Source organism: Bubalus kerabau, chromosome 3 (assembly GCF_029407905.1).
Source record: "Bubalus kerabau isolate K-KA32 ecotype Philippines breed swamp buffalo chromosome 3, PCC_UOA_SB_1v2, whole genome shotgun sequence".
Classification (NCBI taxonomy): Eukaryota; Metazoa; Chordata; class Mammalia; order Artiodactyla; family Bovidae; genus Bubalus; species Bubalus kerabau.
The window spans coordinates 176,144,049-176,162,580 of NC_073626.1; the positions used below are offsets into that span (position 1 = coordinate 176,144,049).

At 47.8% G+C, this 18,532-nt stretch overlaps 2 protein-coding genes across 5 annotated transcripts in view; one reads left to right on the forward strand and one right to left on the reverse strand.

The window, feature by feature from the left end:
- Positions 1–376: 376 nt before the first annotated feature.
- Positions 377–8,924, forward strand: FABP3 (fatty acid binding protein 3). Of its 2 annotated transcripts, none has more exons than XM_055573869.1 (5): positions 377–561; positions 1,399–1,483; positions 4,965–5,137; positions 7,033–7,134; positions 8,634–8,924. In XM_055573869.1, the coding sequence occupies exons 2-5, from the start codon at positions 1,411–1,413 to the stop codon at positions 8,685–8,687; spliced, it is 402 nt and encodes a 133-aa protein (XP_055429844.1). In that variant the 5' UTR covers positions 377–561; positions 1,399–1,410; the 3' UTR covers positions 8,688–8,924. The 2 variants fall into 2 exon arrangements, with proteins under 2 accessions (XP_055429844.1, XP_055429843.1); XM_055573868.1 differs by lacking the exons at positions 377–561; positions 1,399–1,483 and adding exons at positions 1,784–1,848; positions 4,167–4,315.
- Positions 8,925–9,640: 716 nt separating this feature from the next.
- The window catches only part of ZCCHC17 (zinc finger CCHC-type containing 17), a 52,152-nt gene continuing 43,260 nt past the window's right edge, over positions 9,641–18,532 (reverse strand). For all 3 annotated transcript variants that reach the window (XM_055573864.1, XM_055573867.1, XM_055573865.1), the window contains exon 8: positions 9,641–10,524. In XM_055573864.1, coding sequence (XP_055429839.1) covers positions 10,363–10,524 — 162 coding nt within the window. In that variant the 3' untranslated portion in view covers positions 9,641–10,362. The remainder of the gene's footprint in view (positions 10,525–18,532) is intronic.

The following is an 18,532-nucleotide window of genomic DNA, read 5'->3' on the forward strand; positions in this document are numbered from 1 at the left end:
GGGCTCCTGGGCCCCACCCTGCGGATCTCTGCTGGCTCAAGTGCAGTTGGGCACCATTCCCTTCTGTTTTGTGTTTTCCTTCATAAGTGTGTGTCATGTTCCCAGTTGTCTCTCCAGAGCCTAGCCCAGGGCCTGGCACAAAGTAGGTGCTTTAATAACTGTTGGATTTAAAAAAGGAAGGGTTCCTCTAAACCTCAAGTCTGCTCCTCTGTAAAAAGGATAATAATAACACCTACTTCAGGAACTTGGTTTTAAAAGTTCAATCAGACAATGCACTTAAAGCCCCCAGCATGCAATAAACAACAACACAAGGTGGATCTTATCATTACAAGTGCTTTGGAAACTGTAGTGTCGAACAAGGTAGATTAAGGCCAGTCTCTGAAAGTGCAGGCTGCCTGCCGGTGGAAGGTCAGAGAAAGGACGGCAGCTGGGGGCCAGTGGCAGTCAGGCAGAACGGACCTGTCCTTGAGTCTTGAAGAGCCGGCTGAAAGGACGGAATTTCGGAAGGAGAGTGAGGAGGCAACGGCCGACAGGAGCAGAGGCTCGGAGCTGTGCGCAGAGGTCAGAAAAGCCTGGCGCACGGGCAGGGTGGAGGGGGAGCTGGACAGCTGGGCGGAAAGGCGCGCGGTAGACATTCCGCAGGGAGGGGCGAGCACGTGTAGGGCAGACGCGGCGCGTCGGACAGGGTCACGCTTTTGCCGGGGGCGAGCAGAGGGGCACACGCTGCCCCCGGTGCCTCTCCCCGCATCGGGCAGAGTGGGGAGCGGTGGGAGAGCACGGGCTCTGGGACCAGCTAGACCAGGCTCGCCATCTGGACTCTCCACTCACCGTCTCCTTATTTCCTGCGAACTTGTCAGCCCTACGCTGAGTATCGGCTTCCCTCACCTGTAAAATGAAGATCGAGATGATGCTTGCGCGGCCAAGAGTCGGCCAGCGCTTTCCTGGCGTGCCCAAGGGGGAGTTTCCTTTCTCCTCTGGTCTCTCATCTCTGTTCTGACCCCAAGCTCCGGGAGGGACCAGGGTACGGATGTCGGTGGCCTGCGCCCCAGCTCTCGGGCACCGTGCCCCCAACTGCTTCCTTCTCAGATTCCGAAGAGCGCCTTGACGCCAGGGAAGGGAGCAGAGCTTACCAGCCCGGGGCAGGGACTCGGAGCCCGGGACCCGCGCTGACGTAGGCAAACTGGGTGCCACCGGGGCCCCTTCGCCCCTGGGAGCATTGGGGGATGGGCGACCAGCCCCGGGCGAGAAAGGGCCTGCTTGGGGCTTCCTATTTCGGGCGCGGGGGTGTGGGCCACGCCCCGTCACGTGACACAGGGGCCTTTTAAAGCGGCAGCGCGGGCTGGGAGCTGCTGGTCCCAGAGTCCTTGAACGCGTTCTCTGTCGTCTTTTCCAACCTAGCCCAGCTTCACCATGGTGGACGCCTTCGTGGGTACCTGGAAGTTAGTGGACAGCAAGAATTTCGATGACTACATGAAGTCACTCGGTGAGGACGGCTCGGGATGCTGGGCTTGGGATGGATGCTCTGCTGGGGAGGGCTGGCCGCGTGCCCGATCGGAGCAGTTCTCTAGCCCTGGCTAGATCCTGCATGCCTGCTGCATCCCTCCTGGTCAAGGTTGGGGAGCCAGGGGACGCGGAGAAGGTGGCAGCCTGGGCTAGGGCATGCGAGGCCTGCTGGGAGGGGGGCTTTTTTTTTTTTTGCCTCCCCGCGGCGCATGTGGGATCTTGGTTCCCCAACCCAGGATGAACGTTGCCCCGCTGCAGTGGAAGCGCGGAGTCCCAACCACTGGACCGCCAGGGAATGCTGGGAGGGGACTTTAACGATCTGAACTTGGTCAGAGAAATTCGCAGGCAAGGAGGCGCCAGGGGGCAGCTGTGTCGGTTGATGGGGGGGGGGGGGCAGGGAGGCACTTTCGAGGAAGTAGGGCTTATGATCTGGAGGTAGGGGTTGTGGGTAAAAGAGGAGCACTGATTGAAGGTGAGGAGGGAGGGAAAGAAGCATGGGCAGTTTAGGAACTGGAAACTGAACCGTGAAAGGGAATAGAATGGATGGGAAGTGTCCTAAGGTCTAAAGTAGCTAAGTCCCCAGGAGAAAGATGGAAGGGGGAACAGCTGTGAACAAGAGGAGGAGGTAAGATGGGCCTGCAGAATTAGCAAGAACCCCTGCTCCTCTTTGTTGGGTTAGTTAGGGTAAAGGATTGTTGCTGGAGGTTGCCCTTTCTCACCAACCAGCCTAGTGGTAGGGTAGGGCAAGAGGCCCCATCATGAGCAAGGATAACTGCTCATTGGAGAAGTATCTGGTTAGGGGGTGCAGCAAAGAGGCCTGAAACAAAGCCAAGACCTAGTAACAGCAGGGAGGGTCTTTGGCCTAGGAGGGTGTGGTGCCAGGATGGAGGAGAATGAAGATTCAAAGAATCTTGCAGAGTAGGACTCCAGAGATCCCCATGCCTTGGTTCAACAGATGGAGAAGCCAAGATCCAGAAAGAGTAGAAACTTGTCAAATCAGTTCCACAGCAGAGCTGATGTGAATATCTAGATTTCTAAATCCCAACAACTCAGAGCAGTTCCCACTACAGGCCCTGGGGGTGGGAGTAGTAAGAACTGCTTAATTCATCATTGACCTCAGCCCTTCCCCTTCTGCTATGGGCTAGAGGGAGAAGGTCATATCCCTTCTCTGGCATCTCCAACTATGAGATGATCCCAGTTCCCCAAGCTGGGATGGGGAAAACTGGATGGTTGAACTAGGCTCCATGCCTTCCTCCCAGGGGACGGCTGGATTACAGCAGTTAACCAAGGAGGGAGGAGCTGGGGGCTCGACCCCAGGCACTTCCCACCTGTTCCTGACCCCTGAAATAAGGACAAGTGTTGACTTTTGAGGCCAAAGTGCTCAACTGCCCCTCTATGCTAAGCACTATACCCAATGACTCCAGGAAGGCAGTAATTCTTTAGAGAAGTAGGAGGCCCAGGGCAGTTCTTAGGGAAGATGGGATGCCCAGAGCTAGCTCCACACCCCCAATCCCCAAAGTCTCTCCTAGCAGATATTAGAACTGAAGACCTAGGTCCCTGAAGTGAGTTGCACCATCCTTACCACCCTTGCTCCCTTATTTTGCCCCAACTTGGATTAAGTCTAAGAATCCACCCATCCTGTTTGTACAGATGGAAAAAAATGAGAGGCCGAAGGGAAGAAAAGACCCTCCTCAGCTCTCAGTAAATAGCTTCAGCTTCATTTCTAAGTGGAATCTGTCTCTTCCTGGGTCTCCTAATTCTGTAACTTGTTCTTAGCTCAGTCCCTCACTGACTCCACAGTGCCTTCCTTCCTCAAACACTCTACACCTCTGGGTAGGTCCTAAGTAAACAGAGCTCCTTGCACAGTGACAAGGTCCTGCTGTGTGCTGGGGAGTGGGATTAGCCTAACTTACTCTGATAACAGGTGTGTGATCAGTCGTGTCCAACTCTGCGACCCCATGGACTGTAGCCCACCAGACTCCTCTGTCGTTGGGATTTTCCAGGCAAGAATACTGGAGTGGATTGCCATTTCCTTTTCCAGGGGATCTTCCTGACCCGGGGATTGAACCTGCATGTCTTGCATCTTCTGCATTAGCAGGCAAATTGTTTACCATGCGCCACCTGGGAAGCCCCTGATAACAGGGGGCAAGGCCAAATCCCTCAGTGGCCAGGCAGGGTGGGCCAGCAGCAGCACAGCTGCAAAGGGTGCCTGAGCCTCTTTTATGTTAAACCAAAAGTTCTCAGAGGATGAAGAGGCCCAGCCTAGTTAGTGTGTGATCTCAGGCACACTTGGCAGCCTCAGACCTAGATGAAGTGCATGCTGGGAGACAGGATGGCCCAGGAGGAACAGTGAACAGTTTTGGAGCCTAAATTCAAATTTAGATAAACCACTCATCCTTTCACTTTGGACAATACGTCACTCTCAAAGCCTCATTTGTAAATTGGGGATAATAAAGCCAACTGTTCAGAGCTTTTATAAACATTAAGTAAAACCACCCATGTAGCCAGGCATATCCAGGGACTTTCCACCCACCACCTCACCAAAGCCTCTGCCCTTGGAGAACAGCTCAGCAGAGACTGTTCGAAGGGGAAGTTGGAGGCGAAAGGCCAGATATCAGGGAAACCATGACCTGCAGGGCTCTTTGTTCCACGCTCTCTTGCAGCATTGGGGAAGACTTGCTGAGGCCCAGAGGGGAGTCCCCACAGGAGACCTGGACTGGAGGTCTGACTGCCTACCACTTCAGGCCTCTCCTAAAACTGAACGCTGACACCAACACCCCCTCCTGCCTACCTCCTAGATTATGGATAAGAGGTTTTGAAAATGTCTTTGTTATCATTTATGGGGGATGAGCACCAGTGCATCTCAGAGCAAAAACTTTCAGGAGTGGAAAATCCTTGTCCATAGGTTCCAGAAGGCAAAGTCCACATTTCTTTTCTTTCTTCCTCAGCCTGTGCTCGGAAAGCTGCTCAGGTGGCCTGGACGAGAGCCTTGGGCTCCAGCCTTTTTTTAGCTGAGCAGTAAAGTGAGCTCTGCAGTCAAACATTCTGGATTTGAATCCCAGATTTGTGACCCTGGGCTTCACCTCACTCAGTTTTTGCATCTGTAGAGATACTAGCATCAATCCTGCAGGGAGACCGGAAGAACTGAGAGAGACTTAAACGTGTGGTTTTTACCACACAGGAGGCACTTAATAGTAGCTTATTCTACTCTCAGCTCTGCCACTAACTTACTGTGAGGCACACTTGTCCGTTAAGTTTCTCATGTCTCATGGAATCAGTAATGTCTCTTTACTGCACAGAGCTAATGGGAAAAACTGAATTACAAAAAGCCATGAAACGTCTCTGAAGGTTCTCACCCGCCTCTTCTCCCTCCCCCACATTCTGGTCTGAGTTGGTCACTGAGCCCCTTGTACTTCGCCTCTCGCTCCAGCTCATGCTCATACCCTTCCCTCTGCCCTCAGGTGTCGGTTTTGCTACCAGGCAGGTGGGCAATATGACCAAGCCTACCACAATCATCGAAGTGAATGGGGACACAGTCATCATAAAAACACAAAGCACCTTCAAGAACACAGAGATCAGCTTTAAGCTGGGAGTCGAGTTCGATGAGACCACAGCAGATGACAGGAAGGTCAAGGTGAGTTGAGGAAGGGGCCATGAGGGATGGAAGGCCCTGAAGGGGAATAGGGCGTCACCCTATTGTTGCACCTTGAGGGGTGGGCTGTTGTGGGGGATTGAAGCCAGCCTGTGGGGTGCTGGGATGTCCCAAGTGCTAAAGGCATGAGTCCTGTCCTCTTGTTCTCTTCCCTGTCTTCTTGGGAAGCATCTACCTGTTGCCTGTGGGACTGGACTGCACAGAGCCAGGATATTCTGACCTCAGTGTCTACACCAGCTCCAGTTGGGTGACCTTGCACATGGCATGCAACAGCTCTGGCATTCCTTCCCCTTCCATAGATGGCGGGGAAGTTATGTGGACATGGCTGTGACCTCGAGTACTTTAGGAACAATGCCCAGAAGTCAGGGTCCTCAACTGAACAGGTGATCCCGGCCGCCAGGAGCCGAGGAGACAGCTGAAGGACAAGAGGTGGAGACCTACTCAGATGCTTCTTCAGCCTCCACCTCCTGGGTTTGGTCAGTGACCCTGAGAAACCATTTCTAGTGCTGCCAGCCTACAGGGAAGAAAAGTTATCTTCTGGATGGAGCATTGTCTTTGGTGTGTTTGTAGTATCTTTTCGCCAAGCCTCCGCCCCTCTCCTTCCAGGGAGGAAGAGGACATCTGCGTCCAGTCTCAGGACTTCTTGGCAGCTTGTCTGCAGGTGGCTGTCTTGGCTGCTTGCCTCAGGCTTCCTGGCCCGAGCCAGGCATGGGAGAGAGAGAACAAAGGGGTTTTGCCCTCGACAAGGTGTTCCTCTAGCAGCACCTTTCCACTAGACCCTATCTCTTCTTCCTCACAGATGCCCCCGATGACAGGAGAGGGTCTAGTATCCTCCCTGTGGAGGAAGCTGGAGCCCAGCCCAGGATCACACGGGAAGCTGGCAGCATAGAGGGGATGGTACCCCCAAATCACAGCCCACCTTGGAAAGAAGTGCTTACCCTACCATAAACCTTCACCTCCTTGAGCTAGCCTATCTTCTTGAAGGGCAAGAACCCCAATTAAACACAATAGTAGCTCTCTGGGATGCCTCGGCTAAAAATAACTTGCTGAATGGACCAAAAACTAGAGGAATGGGAATGAGGAGGAAGGGGGTGGTAAGGGTGCACACCTACCACCCCGCTAGCCCCAAACACATACACACAACCTCTTTAGATCTGCTGGTCCATCAGGGTCCCCCAGGCTGGCTTAAAGCCCCCAGATTTCTAGAGAGACCTGGGAAGAGTTGCCAGATGAGAGCCAGCTGATGTAGGCTGGCAGCACCCAGAAAGACAAAGTGGACATTTGACCAGGGCTATGGAACACCCCAAGGACACCCAGTCCCAGTACCTGGCAGTTGATGCTCACTTATCAGCTGGAGGGGAGAGGCCATATGATATGGACCAGGGGGCACAGGAATACGGATGAGACAGTCTCATCTTCCAACACCTTGCATCCCCAAGGTTCTTTTAGACACTATATGTGATCACCACCAGGAGTCTCAGGATTATTCCTCCTCACCGGTCTTTCCCAGGGATTAGGCTGATATCCCGCTCCTATATCTTAGAGGGACTGGGGCTGTGGGCATCACCCAGGGTATGGGATAAGTGCCCATCTTGAAGGCTGGTGGCACTTCTCAGAGCCAGGCTGTCTGACTTCACTGTACTGCCTGCTTCTCCCTTCTTGCCCAACAGCTGAAGGCCCCTCTTCCAGCCAAGCAGCAGTGGTGAACTAGATGTCTCATGGGACTAGGTTGGAGGTGGGCTGGCTGAGCTCTGGTTCTCACACCATCAATAGTTTGGGTTAGAAACTAAGTCCTTTGTGGCCCCGGTGACCAGACCTCTTCTTGCCCCTCAATCCTAGCTCAGATCTCAGCTCAGGCCTCTACCCTCTTTCCACAGTCCATCGTTACGCTGGATGGCGGCAAACTTGTCCACGTGCAAAAGTGGAATGGACAAGAGACATCACTTGTGCGGGAGATGGTTGACGGGAAACTCATTCTGGTAAGATGGATTAACTTTGACACCTTACCCAATTGGTTTCTATTGTTCCTTCAGCCAAGCCTATTGTGCAAAGCCAAGGTCATGCCCTGTGACCAACGGAGGGCGGAGGCAGGCCTGGGTGGTATTAGGACTCGTAATACTGTGGCTTTGGGCTTTGTACATGCCTCTGCATAAATCTCAGCTTATAGGGTGCATGATTTTGGACAAGTCACCTTCTCCAACTGTAAAGTGGGTACTAATAATGACAACCTTGTAGGACTGCTGGGAAGTCTGAAGGAGAGAATGGTTGTAGAGCACAAAGCCTTGCTGGTGTGGGAGGACTACAGTAGGCACACTCTACAGCCTTTGTTTCATCCTCCGCATGGGCCCACTGCCTTGCCCAGGGAAAAGTAGAAAGCACAGCCAAATGTGATTCGTGCCCTGTAGGAAAGGCTCCCATCTCCTAACCCTTTGGGCAGGGACAGGCTGGTGATGGGTTGGGCCCTGACAGCACAGTCCTTTCTACTTCATTCCAGGCTCACTCACCTCCTCTCACTGCTTTCCATGCCTGGCCTATTGCAAGTACCTGACTAAGGCCTGGGTTGAAAGCAACAACCAGGCTGTCGGATCTGTCTAAGGACCTCACTCAAAGAATGTAGCCTTGACTGAATACCCCCCAGGGGTAGAGACAGCAGTCACTTGTGGTCTCTGCCTCCTTATTCTGTAGGGTCTTAGGTTTTCACCTCAGCATCTTCATTGCAGACCTTTTTGGGTCAGTGTAACCTGCTCACTGCATTCTTGCACTCACACAGGGCAGGGGTCCCTGCAGTTTAGAATGAGGTACCTGGCTCTGGTGGGAATGTGATATACAGGACTAAATACTTGCTGGGCAATCAGGCTATGGTGAAACCATGGGCCTGGCTGTATGATGCCTGGAAGGATGATGGGGGCTTTGCCCTCTGGCCCTGGCACCACCCTAAGTTAGGGAAAGAATGGAGAATTGGTGGCCTAAGATAGTCCTTTCCCAAGAGTCTCTGGACATTTTTATTCACCTTTTTATCTACTATGTGCCAGGCACCTTCTTAGGCACTAAGGATGGAAAGGAATGGTACAAGGGAAAGAGAAACACTCTGGGATCTTGACTAAGTTGCTTCCTCCCTGAAAGCTCATTTTCCAAAATCTCTGCAAGAGGAATTACAATCCCTAACTTAAAGACTTGGGTGGATTCCCTGGCAGTCCAGTGCTTAGGACTCAGCACTTTCACTGCCGTGGTCCAGGTTCAATCCCTGGTATGGAACTAAGATCCTGCAAGCCACATGGCACAGCCAAAAAAAAAAAAAAAAAAGACTTGGTATAAGCATTAGGAAAAAAAAATCTGTCAAGAACCTGGCACATAGTAGGTAGGCAGTAAATGAAAATTATTATCATGAAGTAGTAGAGGGCTCTCCCCATCAGAATAGAGCATTCCCAATACCTTCCATGCCCACGCCCTTGTCCTAATCTGACTGTCTTTTTTCCAGACACTCACCCATGGCACTGCAGTTTGCACTCGTACTTACGAGAAACAGGCATAACCTGCCCTCTCCTTCCACTGACTGCTCTTCTGCCAGTTGGCTACTCCTGGACTCGGCACCAGATTGCCTCATTTTTCTCCTCTGGCATTTTGTATAAATCCACCTTGACTGGGGAAGTTCTCCTGGAGTCAGGTGGCACCAGCCTGGATCCAGTTCCGTTCTCATTGTGTCTGTTTGTTTTTTTAACTGCATCCAAAGGGTGCTCTGAGGTCAATAAAGCAGAGCCAAGGCCACCCAGTTGCCTTTCTGCCTTTGGTGACATGATTCTGGGATTCTCAGTTTCTGTGTGTGTCAGAGAGTAGGCAGAAAAGACTGCTACTCAGGAAGCAGCACTGGATGAGATTGAAATGGACAGTCTCAGGGACAGTGACAGCTGATCACCTTACATGTACAAAAAATACAGTAGGTGTAGCTGTACCTACACCCTGCCTTCACAGTGCCCCCTCCCTAAGTCCAAATGAGCTAGGCCAACCTGGAATAATCACTCAGTGACAGGACTTCTGAACCATCACCCCTGGCCCACCCTGCACTGAATGCCAGGGGGTCTAGACAGCTGCTCTTCTCTGTGGAATGCTGTGGTCTCTCTTCAGGCTTGTGCCAGTGGTGGTGGGAGAAAATGCCCACTGGCCAAGATGACTGCTGAGCTTCTGCACATGTGCCAGGCCATTACTCATGGTTACAAATTCTTACTGGTTCTCCAGTCAGCCCTGGGGGAGAGGTCATCTGATCATTACAGAAGTGAGGGCTTATAAGTGATCTCCTAAGAAGGCTGTGACCTGCTAGTGCCTCTGGCTCTGTACCTTAGCTGGGCCGCTCTCCAAGGTCTAAAGTGACATATTAAATGTTTTCCTGTCACCTAATGCAGCCTCAATGACTTTTAAGTCTGTAAGTTTACAGGAAGAGCGATTATACTAATAAGGACTCTCAGTAAGTTTAAAACCAGACACACTTCCATTTAGTACCAGGAATTTAAGCAGAAACCTGAAATGGAACCAATTGACTCACACTGTAGTAAATACAAAGTAAAGCAATGATTTCGGCTTGAGCTGTCTGGTTCAGTGGTCTGCTGGGATGTCACAAGCAAGCTAAGTCACTGCAAACAATGTTTTTCTGGCTGTGACCACTGGCTGTCACTTCTAACATAGCAGAATCATGTCGGGGGGATGGAGAAAGTGAGCACCACTTCTTACTGTGTTCTCCCTCATGCTGCCAGTCTCCCTCTGCCTGTGTGCTGGATGTCACAGAGACCATCCACCAGTCAGGCCAGGGTAGGTAGGCCAATAGGCAGGGGCCAATCACTCTGTTCAACTACAGCCAGACTCCCCCGCACAGCAGTTCCTGTGGCTCTAGCCTGGACTCCTGTACAGGAATCTGGCTCTGGCAGTGGCAGCTGGAGAGGGTAATACGACCTCCCGCTGAATGAAGTTGGGTGAATGAATGGGAGAGCTGCAGGGGTCACTTGCAAAGGGCCCAAGAGTGATAAGGGAACAACTCATTCAGGCAGATGCTTTTGATACCTAACTTCCAGACTTGCCTGTGACACAAGGGGACGCCATCTCCCATGGGAGAGAAGAGGGTGGGAGGCCATATTCTTACTACTGAGTCTTTCTAGGAGCCAGGGCTTCAAAGCACAGGCTCCAGATTCCTTCTCTCAACCACCCTCTATGCTCCGTTCTCACTCCTTGTGCTTCTTCTTGTGCTTCTTCTTCTTTTTCTTCTTCTTTGCTGCCTTGCTGTCCTTTGACGTGTGTCTTGCCCTCTTGCCTGTATCACTCTCAGAGTCTGAGCTGTCGGAGTCAGATGACTTCCTGTCTCTATGTTTCTTTTTCTTCTTTTCCTGAAAAAAAAAAAAAAAAAAAAAATTAAGAACTCAACATTATATGTGTGTATTTGCTTTAAAAAAACATGGCATGTAATCATTAGGGGATAACAATAAATTAGAAAACATTCATAATAAAATAAACTACATCTTTAAGTACTAACAAGAAAAAGTGCTCAAAACAAATGGAAAAGGATCAAGTCATAATGCAGTAGGTATTCTAAGTTCCAAGGTATATAACATATATACATACCATATGTAATATACATTTACATATATAAGTTATAATATTTTGCACAGTAAATTATAATACACATATTTAACATACTTGAATATACTTAAAATCACAGAAAACAGTGAAAACGACACAAACAGGCAACAACTGTTAGCTCAGGAATGAACTGAATACAGGGAAGCTGGGGCCCTTCACTGTCCTTTTTCATTTTTTTAAAATAAGCATTTACTACTTTCATTTTTAAAAAGCACAAGATATTAATGCTGAAAGTCAAGTCCTTAGAGATCACCTGGTATCTCAAGAGACAGTACCTCACATGTCCGAGAATAAGAGAATAATAGATTGAGAACTCCTGACTCCCAGGCTGGTTTCTATCAGACCCAGCTGCCTGGGGAAATAACAGCCATCAATTAATAAGGCCCTACCTGCTGTCCTTGAATATTTATCATCTCTAACTTTCACAACCAACCTTACAAGAGTAAACTGATATAGAGCTTTCTCAACACTCCAGACCCACCCCACCGTGCTGCCAAATTAACAGCACAAATGCACACAAAGAATGAGACACAGACCCGTGGGCTTCTGTAGGGTACTCAGAGCAATTTTTAAGCACTGCATAAACCTTTTCCTTGGACTGCAAATGTGTATGTTGCCTTGGTAAGGTTTCTAAGAGATTATGGGAGGAAAAAAGAGAGTAGATGAGGACAAGGCTGCTGCTTCTCCCATAGGCTTCCAGTCAGCATTCTGAGAGCTGTTAAGTCTGCCTGACAGACCAGGTCTTGGGAGCTGGCTGTGAGAAAACAGTGGACCAAACACAGAACCAGGTGTTACACCGAGACTTGAATTCTGGCTTTGCCACTTATATTACTCTCATGTAACCTTGGGCAAGTCATTTTACCTCAGGGTGGCCTAGTCTCCTCAAACGTAAAACAGAGATAAGACCAGCACCTATGTCATACGGCCATAATGAAGATTTAAAGAGACAGCATCTGTGGCTGGAGAAGCTGATCACTTGCCCCTGATCACACAGGTAGGGTTGGGATATGCATATAGATCATTTGACTGGAAATCTGAATTTTTCTCTGTAGCACATGGCCCCTCTTCCTGAACAGTGATGGGAGGCCTCATGGTGAATGGTGGTCAGAACAAGAATTTTGGAACAAGACGGAATTAGGCTCAGATTTCAACTCTGCCACTTACTATGTGACTTAGAACAAGACTTAACTTTTTTGAACTTAAGTTTTCTTTTCAGTAAACTACAAATAATAAATACCCACTTCAAAAGATGCTATGAGGATTAAACATAGTAATAAGAACTGTCATTAACTATAGTGCTAAGTAAGTACTCAGTGATAGCCAGAAGTATCACACTATTAGAGAATTCCCAGGATGTTTGGACAGTCTGGCCAAGTATCTACAGCAGATAAGTCAAAGTTCTAAGAGAAAATTAAACCAAAATTCTTTCTTGGGAGTCTCCAGTGGAGCAGAAAGCGGGGAAGCTTGCCAAGCCCATGTTACCAAGCTGTAGGAACCATGGCGGGGAGAAGCTGAGAATCGACAGATCCATGATTTGGCTTATGGTGTTGCAATCTCCTGGATGGCAAGATCATGGACACCAATCACAGGCTATCTGGGCTTGGCAGCCTTGTCAGTTTTTGCCCCTCAGGTAGGACAGAGTCCTGGAAAAGTAAATAAGCAAGTGCAGAGTCTGGCACCAATTCCCCCAAGCCTGGCCCACCCTTGATAAATAAATGAGAAAGGAGAGTAACAATACTACTTTACAAATGAATAGCACTTTAGTTTTTCTAGCTTTCCACATCTCATATCTAGTAATAGTAATCTGGTAAGGTCAAAATTCAGGAATTATTATTGCCATTTTACAGAGGTGAAAACAACTGAAAGAAGTGCATGAAGCTACACCAAAGACAAGAACAGGGCTTCCCTGGTAACTCAGCTGGTAAAGAATCTGCCTGCAGTGCAGGAGACTCTGGTTCAATTCTGGGTCAGGAAGATCCCCTAGAGAAGGGATAGCCTACTCACTCCAGTATTCTTGGGCTTCCTTGGTGGCTCAGACAGTAAAGAATCTGCCTGCAATGCTGCAGACCTGGGTTTGATCCCTGGGTTGGAAAGATCCCCTAGAGTAGGGCATCGCAACTCACTCCAGTATTCTTGCCTGGAGAATACCCACGGATGGAGGAGTCTGGCAAGCTGCAGTCTATGGGGTCGCAAAGAGTCGGACATGACTGAGCGACTAAGCACAGCACACACAGCAAAGACAAGAACATTAAACTTTCTAATCCAGAGTTTGGCATTATTTGTACTTTGCTCTCTCTCAATGATGAATGCTCAAAAGGAGGACAGAGAAGAACAAATCACTCGAGAACCCTGGCATGATAGAATGTGGCCTCTAGCTAGCAAGCAGGACTCAGGAAAATGGTCTTCTAGACCTCAGTCTTGACATAGAAGCTCTTTTGCACCCTGAACAAAGAAAATCTAGTCCTCCAGTAGGTTGGCACCGTTTTCATTGTGTGTCTATAATCTTGAGCTGGAGAACAAAAATTACTTCATATGTTGTAGTTCAAGAGGAAAGTTGGGAGTTGGGGTAGAGGCGAAGATGGAAAGTCAGAGGTAAAACTAGCTTCTGGTTCCTCAACTGCATTCAATGGGAAAGAGGAGCATAAGGTAAAGGGTAGTGAACCAGGGGTATGAGCTCATGGCAGACAGGCCAGAAGGACAGGGGAAAGAAGCCACTCTTCAAAACCATTCTCTCGGAAAAGCACATATCCTGTGCTACAGCAGTTAGTCCATCCACAGTCTCTATAGTTCTGAAAAAGGATAGCAGTAAACTAGCGTGAGATAAAAACAAAAGCTGAGAAAGGGGAAATAACAGCAGTTAACACTTACTGAGTACCTAGTTTTCTAGATATTGGGCTGGGCACTTAGCGTACATACCTCATGACCTTCACAACAAACCTATTAAGTGGGTATAATCATCTCTATATTTTCAGGAAAGAAAATTATAACTTCAGAAAGGTTTATTGAGATACAGTGCCTTGCCCAAGTGGTAGAACCTGGATTCAACTCAGGCTGTGCCCCAAATCAGATGTTCTTCACATGGGCTTCCCAGATGACTCGGTGGTAAAGAATCTGCCTACCAACGCAGGAGATGTTGGAGACACGGGTTCGATCCCTGGATCGGGAGGATCCCCTGGAGGAGGAAATGGCAACCCACTCCAGTATTGTTACCTGGAGAATCCCATGGACAGAAGAGCCTAGGATGCTACAGACCATGGGGTTGCAGAGTCAGACACAACTGAGCAAATCAGATGTTTTTTATAGCTCCGTGTATATTAAAGGTGGAGAAGGCAATGGCACCCCACTCCAGTACTCTTGCCTGGAAAATCCCATGGATGGAGGAGCCTGGTGGGCTGCCGTCTTTGGGGTCGCACAGAGTCGGACACAACTGAAGTGACTTAGCAGTAGCAGTATATTAAAGGCAGCACCTAAATTAGCATTTTTTAACCCAAAGGCACTGATTGGCCAGAAATCAAGCAAGCAAACATATATTCTTTTTTATTCTTTTCTCTTTTTGGTTGCACTGGGTCTTTGTTTCTGCACCCAGACTTTCTCGAGTTGCAATCAACAGGATCTGCTCTTTGTTGCAGTGTGCATTGTGGTGGCTTCTCCTGTTGCCAGCACAGGCTTGAGTAGTTGCAGCACAGAGCCTTGTTAGTTGTGGTCTGTGGGCCCTAGAGTGTGTGGGCTCCAGTAGCTGCAGCTTGCAGCCTCTAGAGCGAAGGCTCGGTAGTTGTGGCACCTTGGCTTAGCTGCCCACAGCATGTGGAAACTTCTCAGACCAGGGATCAAACCCATGTCCCCTGCACTGGCAGGCAGATTCCTATCCACTGTGTCACCAGGGAAGTCTTTTTCTATTTATTCTTAAGAACCACTCTTGAGAAAGCACTGGTTATTTATTTTCTTATTCTTGAGAAATGATTGATTCTCAAGAGAAAATTTGATTCTCAAACTGATTCTCCAGGGTGAATTTCTGTACAGTAGGATGGAAGGTGATTCCTGGTTAGAATCTGCCTATAAGACCCACTTTATCAAAGCTTGGAAAGGGTAAGACTGGAAGGAAAAGGTTTATTAATCAACTCACAAATATTTACTGAACTTTACTACCTACAAAGCATTTTAGAAAGCCATAGTTACATGAAATGTTGCTTAGGAGATAAGAACACACAGATTTTTAATATAATTCAGACAAACAGAGTACCTACTAAAGCCATAGTAGCAGATGCAAAGTAAACACATTTAGTAGCTCAGTAGTAGTGACTGGCACCATTCCTCCAAACCTAAGCTAACCTCGTCAAACAAGGGAAAGAATGACTCCCTATAACCATACAGTACACTCATTCAACAAATATTTGTTGAGTACCTTCTATAAGCCAGGAATATCTACTAATTTGTCTCTTGTAATACTTGAATGACATTAGAAATAAGGGATCAGAAGCCTTCAAGGTACACACTAATCAAGGAGAAACACTAATTAAGATACTAGGCAGTCCATGGAAGTGATGTAAGAAAAGTACAAGCAACATACCACAGACACATAAGGGAAAGAAATCAATTATATCTGAGGAATTTGGAATGGTCTCATGAAGGATAGGTAATGTGTTGTACTTCTAAAAGATGAATATGGCTTTGGCAGGTGGAGTATGGTGGTAATGCTGATGGAAGAAGGGAAGTGAGGGTCTTCCAGACAGAGGGAAGACAGATAAGGTAAATGCTTGAAAGCTCCCGTGTGGCTTATTTACCGTGTACTGGGTCCCATCACTTCTTTCTTACTCAAAGACATCAGTCCAAGAATTGTCCCCTCTTTTCTGCATCAAATTTTCCTTCTTTAGTGGCTCATTCCCAACAGTAAACAAATGTGCTCTTATAGTTCCCATTAAAGAAAAAAACAAAACCCTCCTAAGCAATTTTAACCAGGTTAAAATTGTTAACCTGGTTAACACCACTATACTGAAACCGGTCTTGTCAAAGTTACCAATGATCTCCACACGGCCAAATTCATAGTTAATCCTTAGGCCTCATTTACTTGGTCGATCAGCTGCATTTGACCCAGTCTATTTTCCGTAAAATACACTCCTCACTTAACGTCCGCCACATTTTCTCACTCTCCACCAACTTCCCTAGCTGTTCTTTTTCAGACTCCCTTGCTCCATAACCTCTAAAAATTGAAACACTCTGGGGCTCAAGTCCTCAAACCTGTTCTCTTCCCTATATTTAGTCTTCAGGCAATCTCATATATGAACTCAAATACCATCTATCTATAGATGGCTCCCAAATTTATATCTCACCTGAGCCTTTCCTTTGACCTCCAAAACTACACATCTAACTGCTCTCTCTACACATCCATGTGTGTACCTGATAGGCTTCTATGCCTCACCCCCTCCCAAACCTACTCTCCTGCCCCTCCAGTTTTCTCTCCCATTTTCATTGATGACAACTCAAACTAAACCCAACTGCTCTCCATTCCCAAACCTACTTCTGCATTCCTTCTCTTAGCTCAGTTAACCCAAAACCTTGCAGTCATATTCAATTGTTCTCTTCCTTATCTTACATCTGATCACTCAACAAATTCTGTCAGCTCTGCCTTCAAAATATATCCACGCTTCAACTCCCTTCTCACCACCTCCACTACTATCATTCTAGTACAAGCCTCCATCATCTCTCATGTGGATTATTAATACTATTAACTAGCTTGCTACTTCCACCTTTGCCTTTTGACCATCTAATTTCCATACAGTAGCCAGAATAATTCACTTAAAAGAGAAGTCAGATCATGTCATGCTGCTGCTGCTAAGTCGCTTCAGTCATGTCCAACTCTGTGCGACCCCAGAGACGGCAGCCCACCAGGCTCCCCCATCCCTGGGATTCTCCAGGCAAGAACACTGGAGTGGGTTGCCATTTCCTTCTCCAATGCATGAAAGTGAAAGTGAAGTCGCTCAGTTGTGTCCAACTCTTAGCGACCCCATGGATTGCAGTGCACCAGGCTCCTCCGTCCATGGGATTTTCCAGGCCAGAGTACTGGAGTGGGGTGCCATTGCCTTCTCCGAGATCATGTCATCCCTCTACTCAAAACCCCTAATGACAACCATCTCATTCTAAGTGAAAGTTGAGGTCCTCATATTCTCATATAAGGCCCTGGTTTCCTTTAACTCATTCACTTCCTATACTGGCCTCCTTGCTGTTCCTTAAAAAGGCCAAGTTCATTCCCAATACCTAGCTAGCGTACCTGTTGAAGGGCTCACTCACCACTTCTCTGAGTAGCTTGCTTTCTCACTTCCTTCAAAGATCAACTCAAATGATGCTTTCTGAGAAAAGCCTGCCCTTACCATCCTGTCTAGAATGGGAAGTCACCTATTCCCTTACCCCATTCTACCATTCCCTACCTCTCATAACCAAATTAATTTTATCCATAGCACCTATCGGGCTTCCGTGGTGGCTCAGACAGCAAAGAACCTGCCTGCAGTGCAAGAGACTCAAGTTTGATCCCTGGGTTGGGAAGATGTCCTGGATAAAGGACTAGCTACCCACTCCAGTATTCTGCCTGGAGAATCCCATGGACAGAGGAGCCTGGCGGGATACAGTCCATGAGGTCGCAAAGAGTCAAACACAACTGAGCAGATTAATGCACAACACACAGGACTTATCAGTACTTGAAATGTTAGTATTTACTTACTAAGTTCATTGTCTGTAACCCTCATTAGAAAGAAAGTGCCATGAATTTTACCTGTTTGGTCACTATTGTGCCTGCAATGACTAGAACAGAGCTTGGCATATAATAGAAATTCTTTTAATGAATGAGGTTGGAGTAGAGTGTGTGACAGAAGGGACTGGTAAAGAGATGATATTGTGATGTTGGACAAATCATGAAAAGTCTTAAAGGAACTCAGACTTTTCCATAGAAAAAGGGGAATCATAGAGGGCTTTTGAGCGGACTACACTGGATGACCCTCTGTGCTCCAGCAGATCGGGCCCAGGACTGGCAACCTCTCTCGAAGGTAGGCACCAGAAATTCTCTGGATAACAGAACAGAGCCAGCACTGCAGCCAAGGGATGGCTTTCTAGTTCTGTTTTCTATATATAGTACAGCAGAGAGTAATTATAGTAGCCGAATCAAAAGATGAAAATTATATTCTGGATCAAATATAGCTAAACTTCACTATAATAAGCAGGCAGCCTAACCCCAAGGTAGATGCCTCCTCATAATACAGCCTGATTTAGAAAGACCCATGACGGCATATGATAAGTGAAAGAGGCTAGCAAAGCACAGACAACAGGTTCATGGAAAGAGTATCCAGGGGTTCACTATAAAAGCCTCTATACCTATTTTACTAGCCTCTTCATGGCCCATTTCTATTTGCAACACAGAGGTTCCTCTTGTTCTAATTACAGCCAAAAAAATGACTTGCAATTTTCAGACACTGGGATGAAAACTGTCATGTAATGAATAGGTATAGCACTGAATTAAACCAATGCATACTAGATTTTTGTACAAGGCTTCCCTGGTGGTCCAGTGGTTAAGACTCAGCACTTTCACTACAGAGGGCACAGGTTTGATTCCCGGTCGGTTAACTAAGATCCCACATGGCATGCAGAGTGCCCCCAGAAAGGAAAAGGAAAAAAAATTAAGATATTTTATAAATTGTAAATACTAAACAAATGTAAGGCATAAAAGATAATGAAGGGATTAACGACAAGGTGTGAAGACAATGGTGCTAG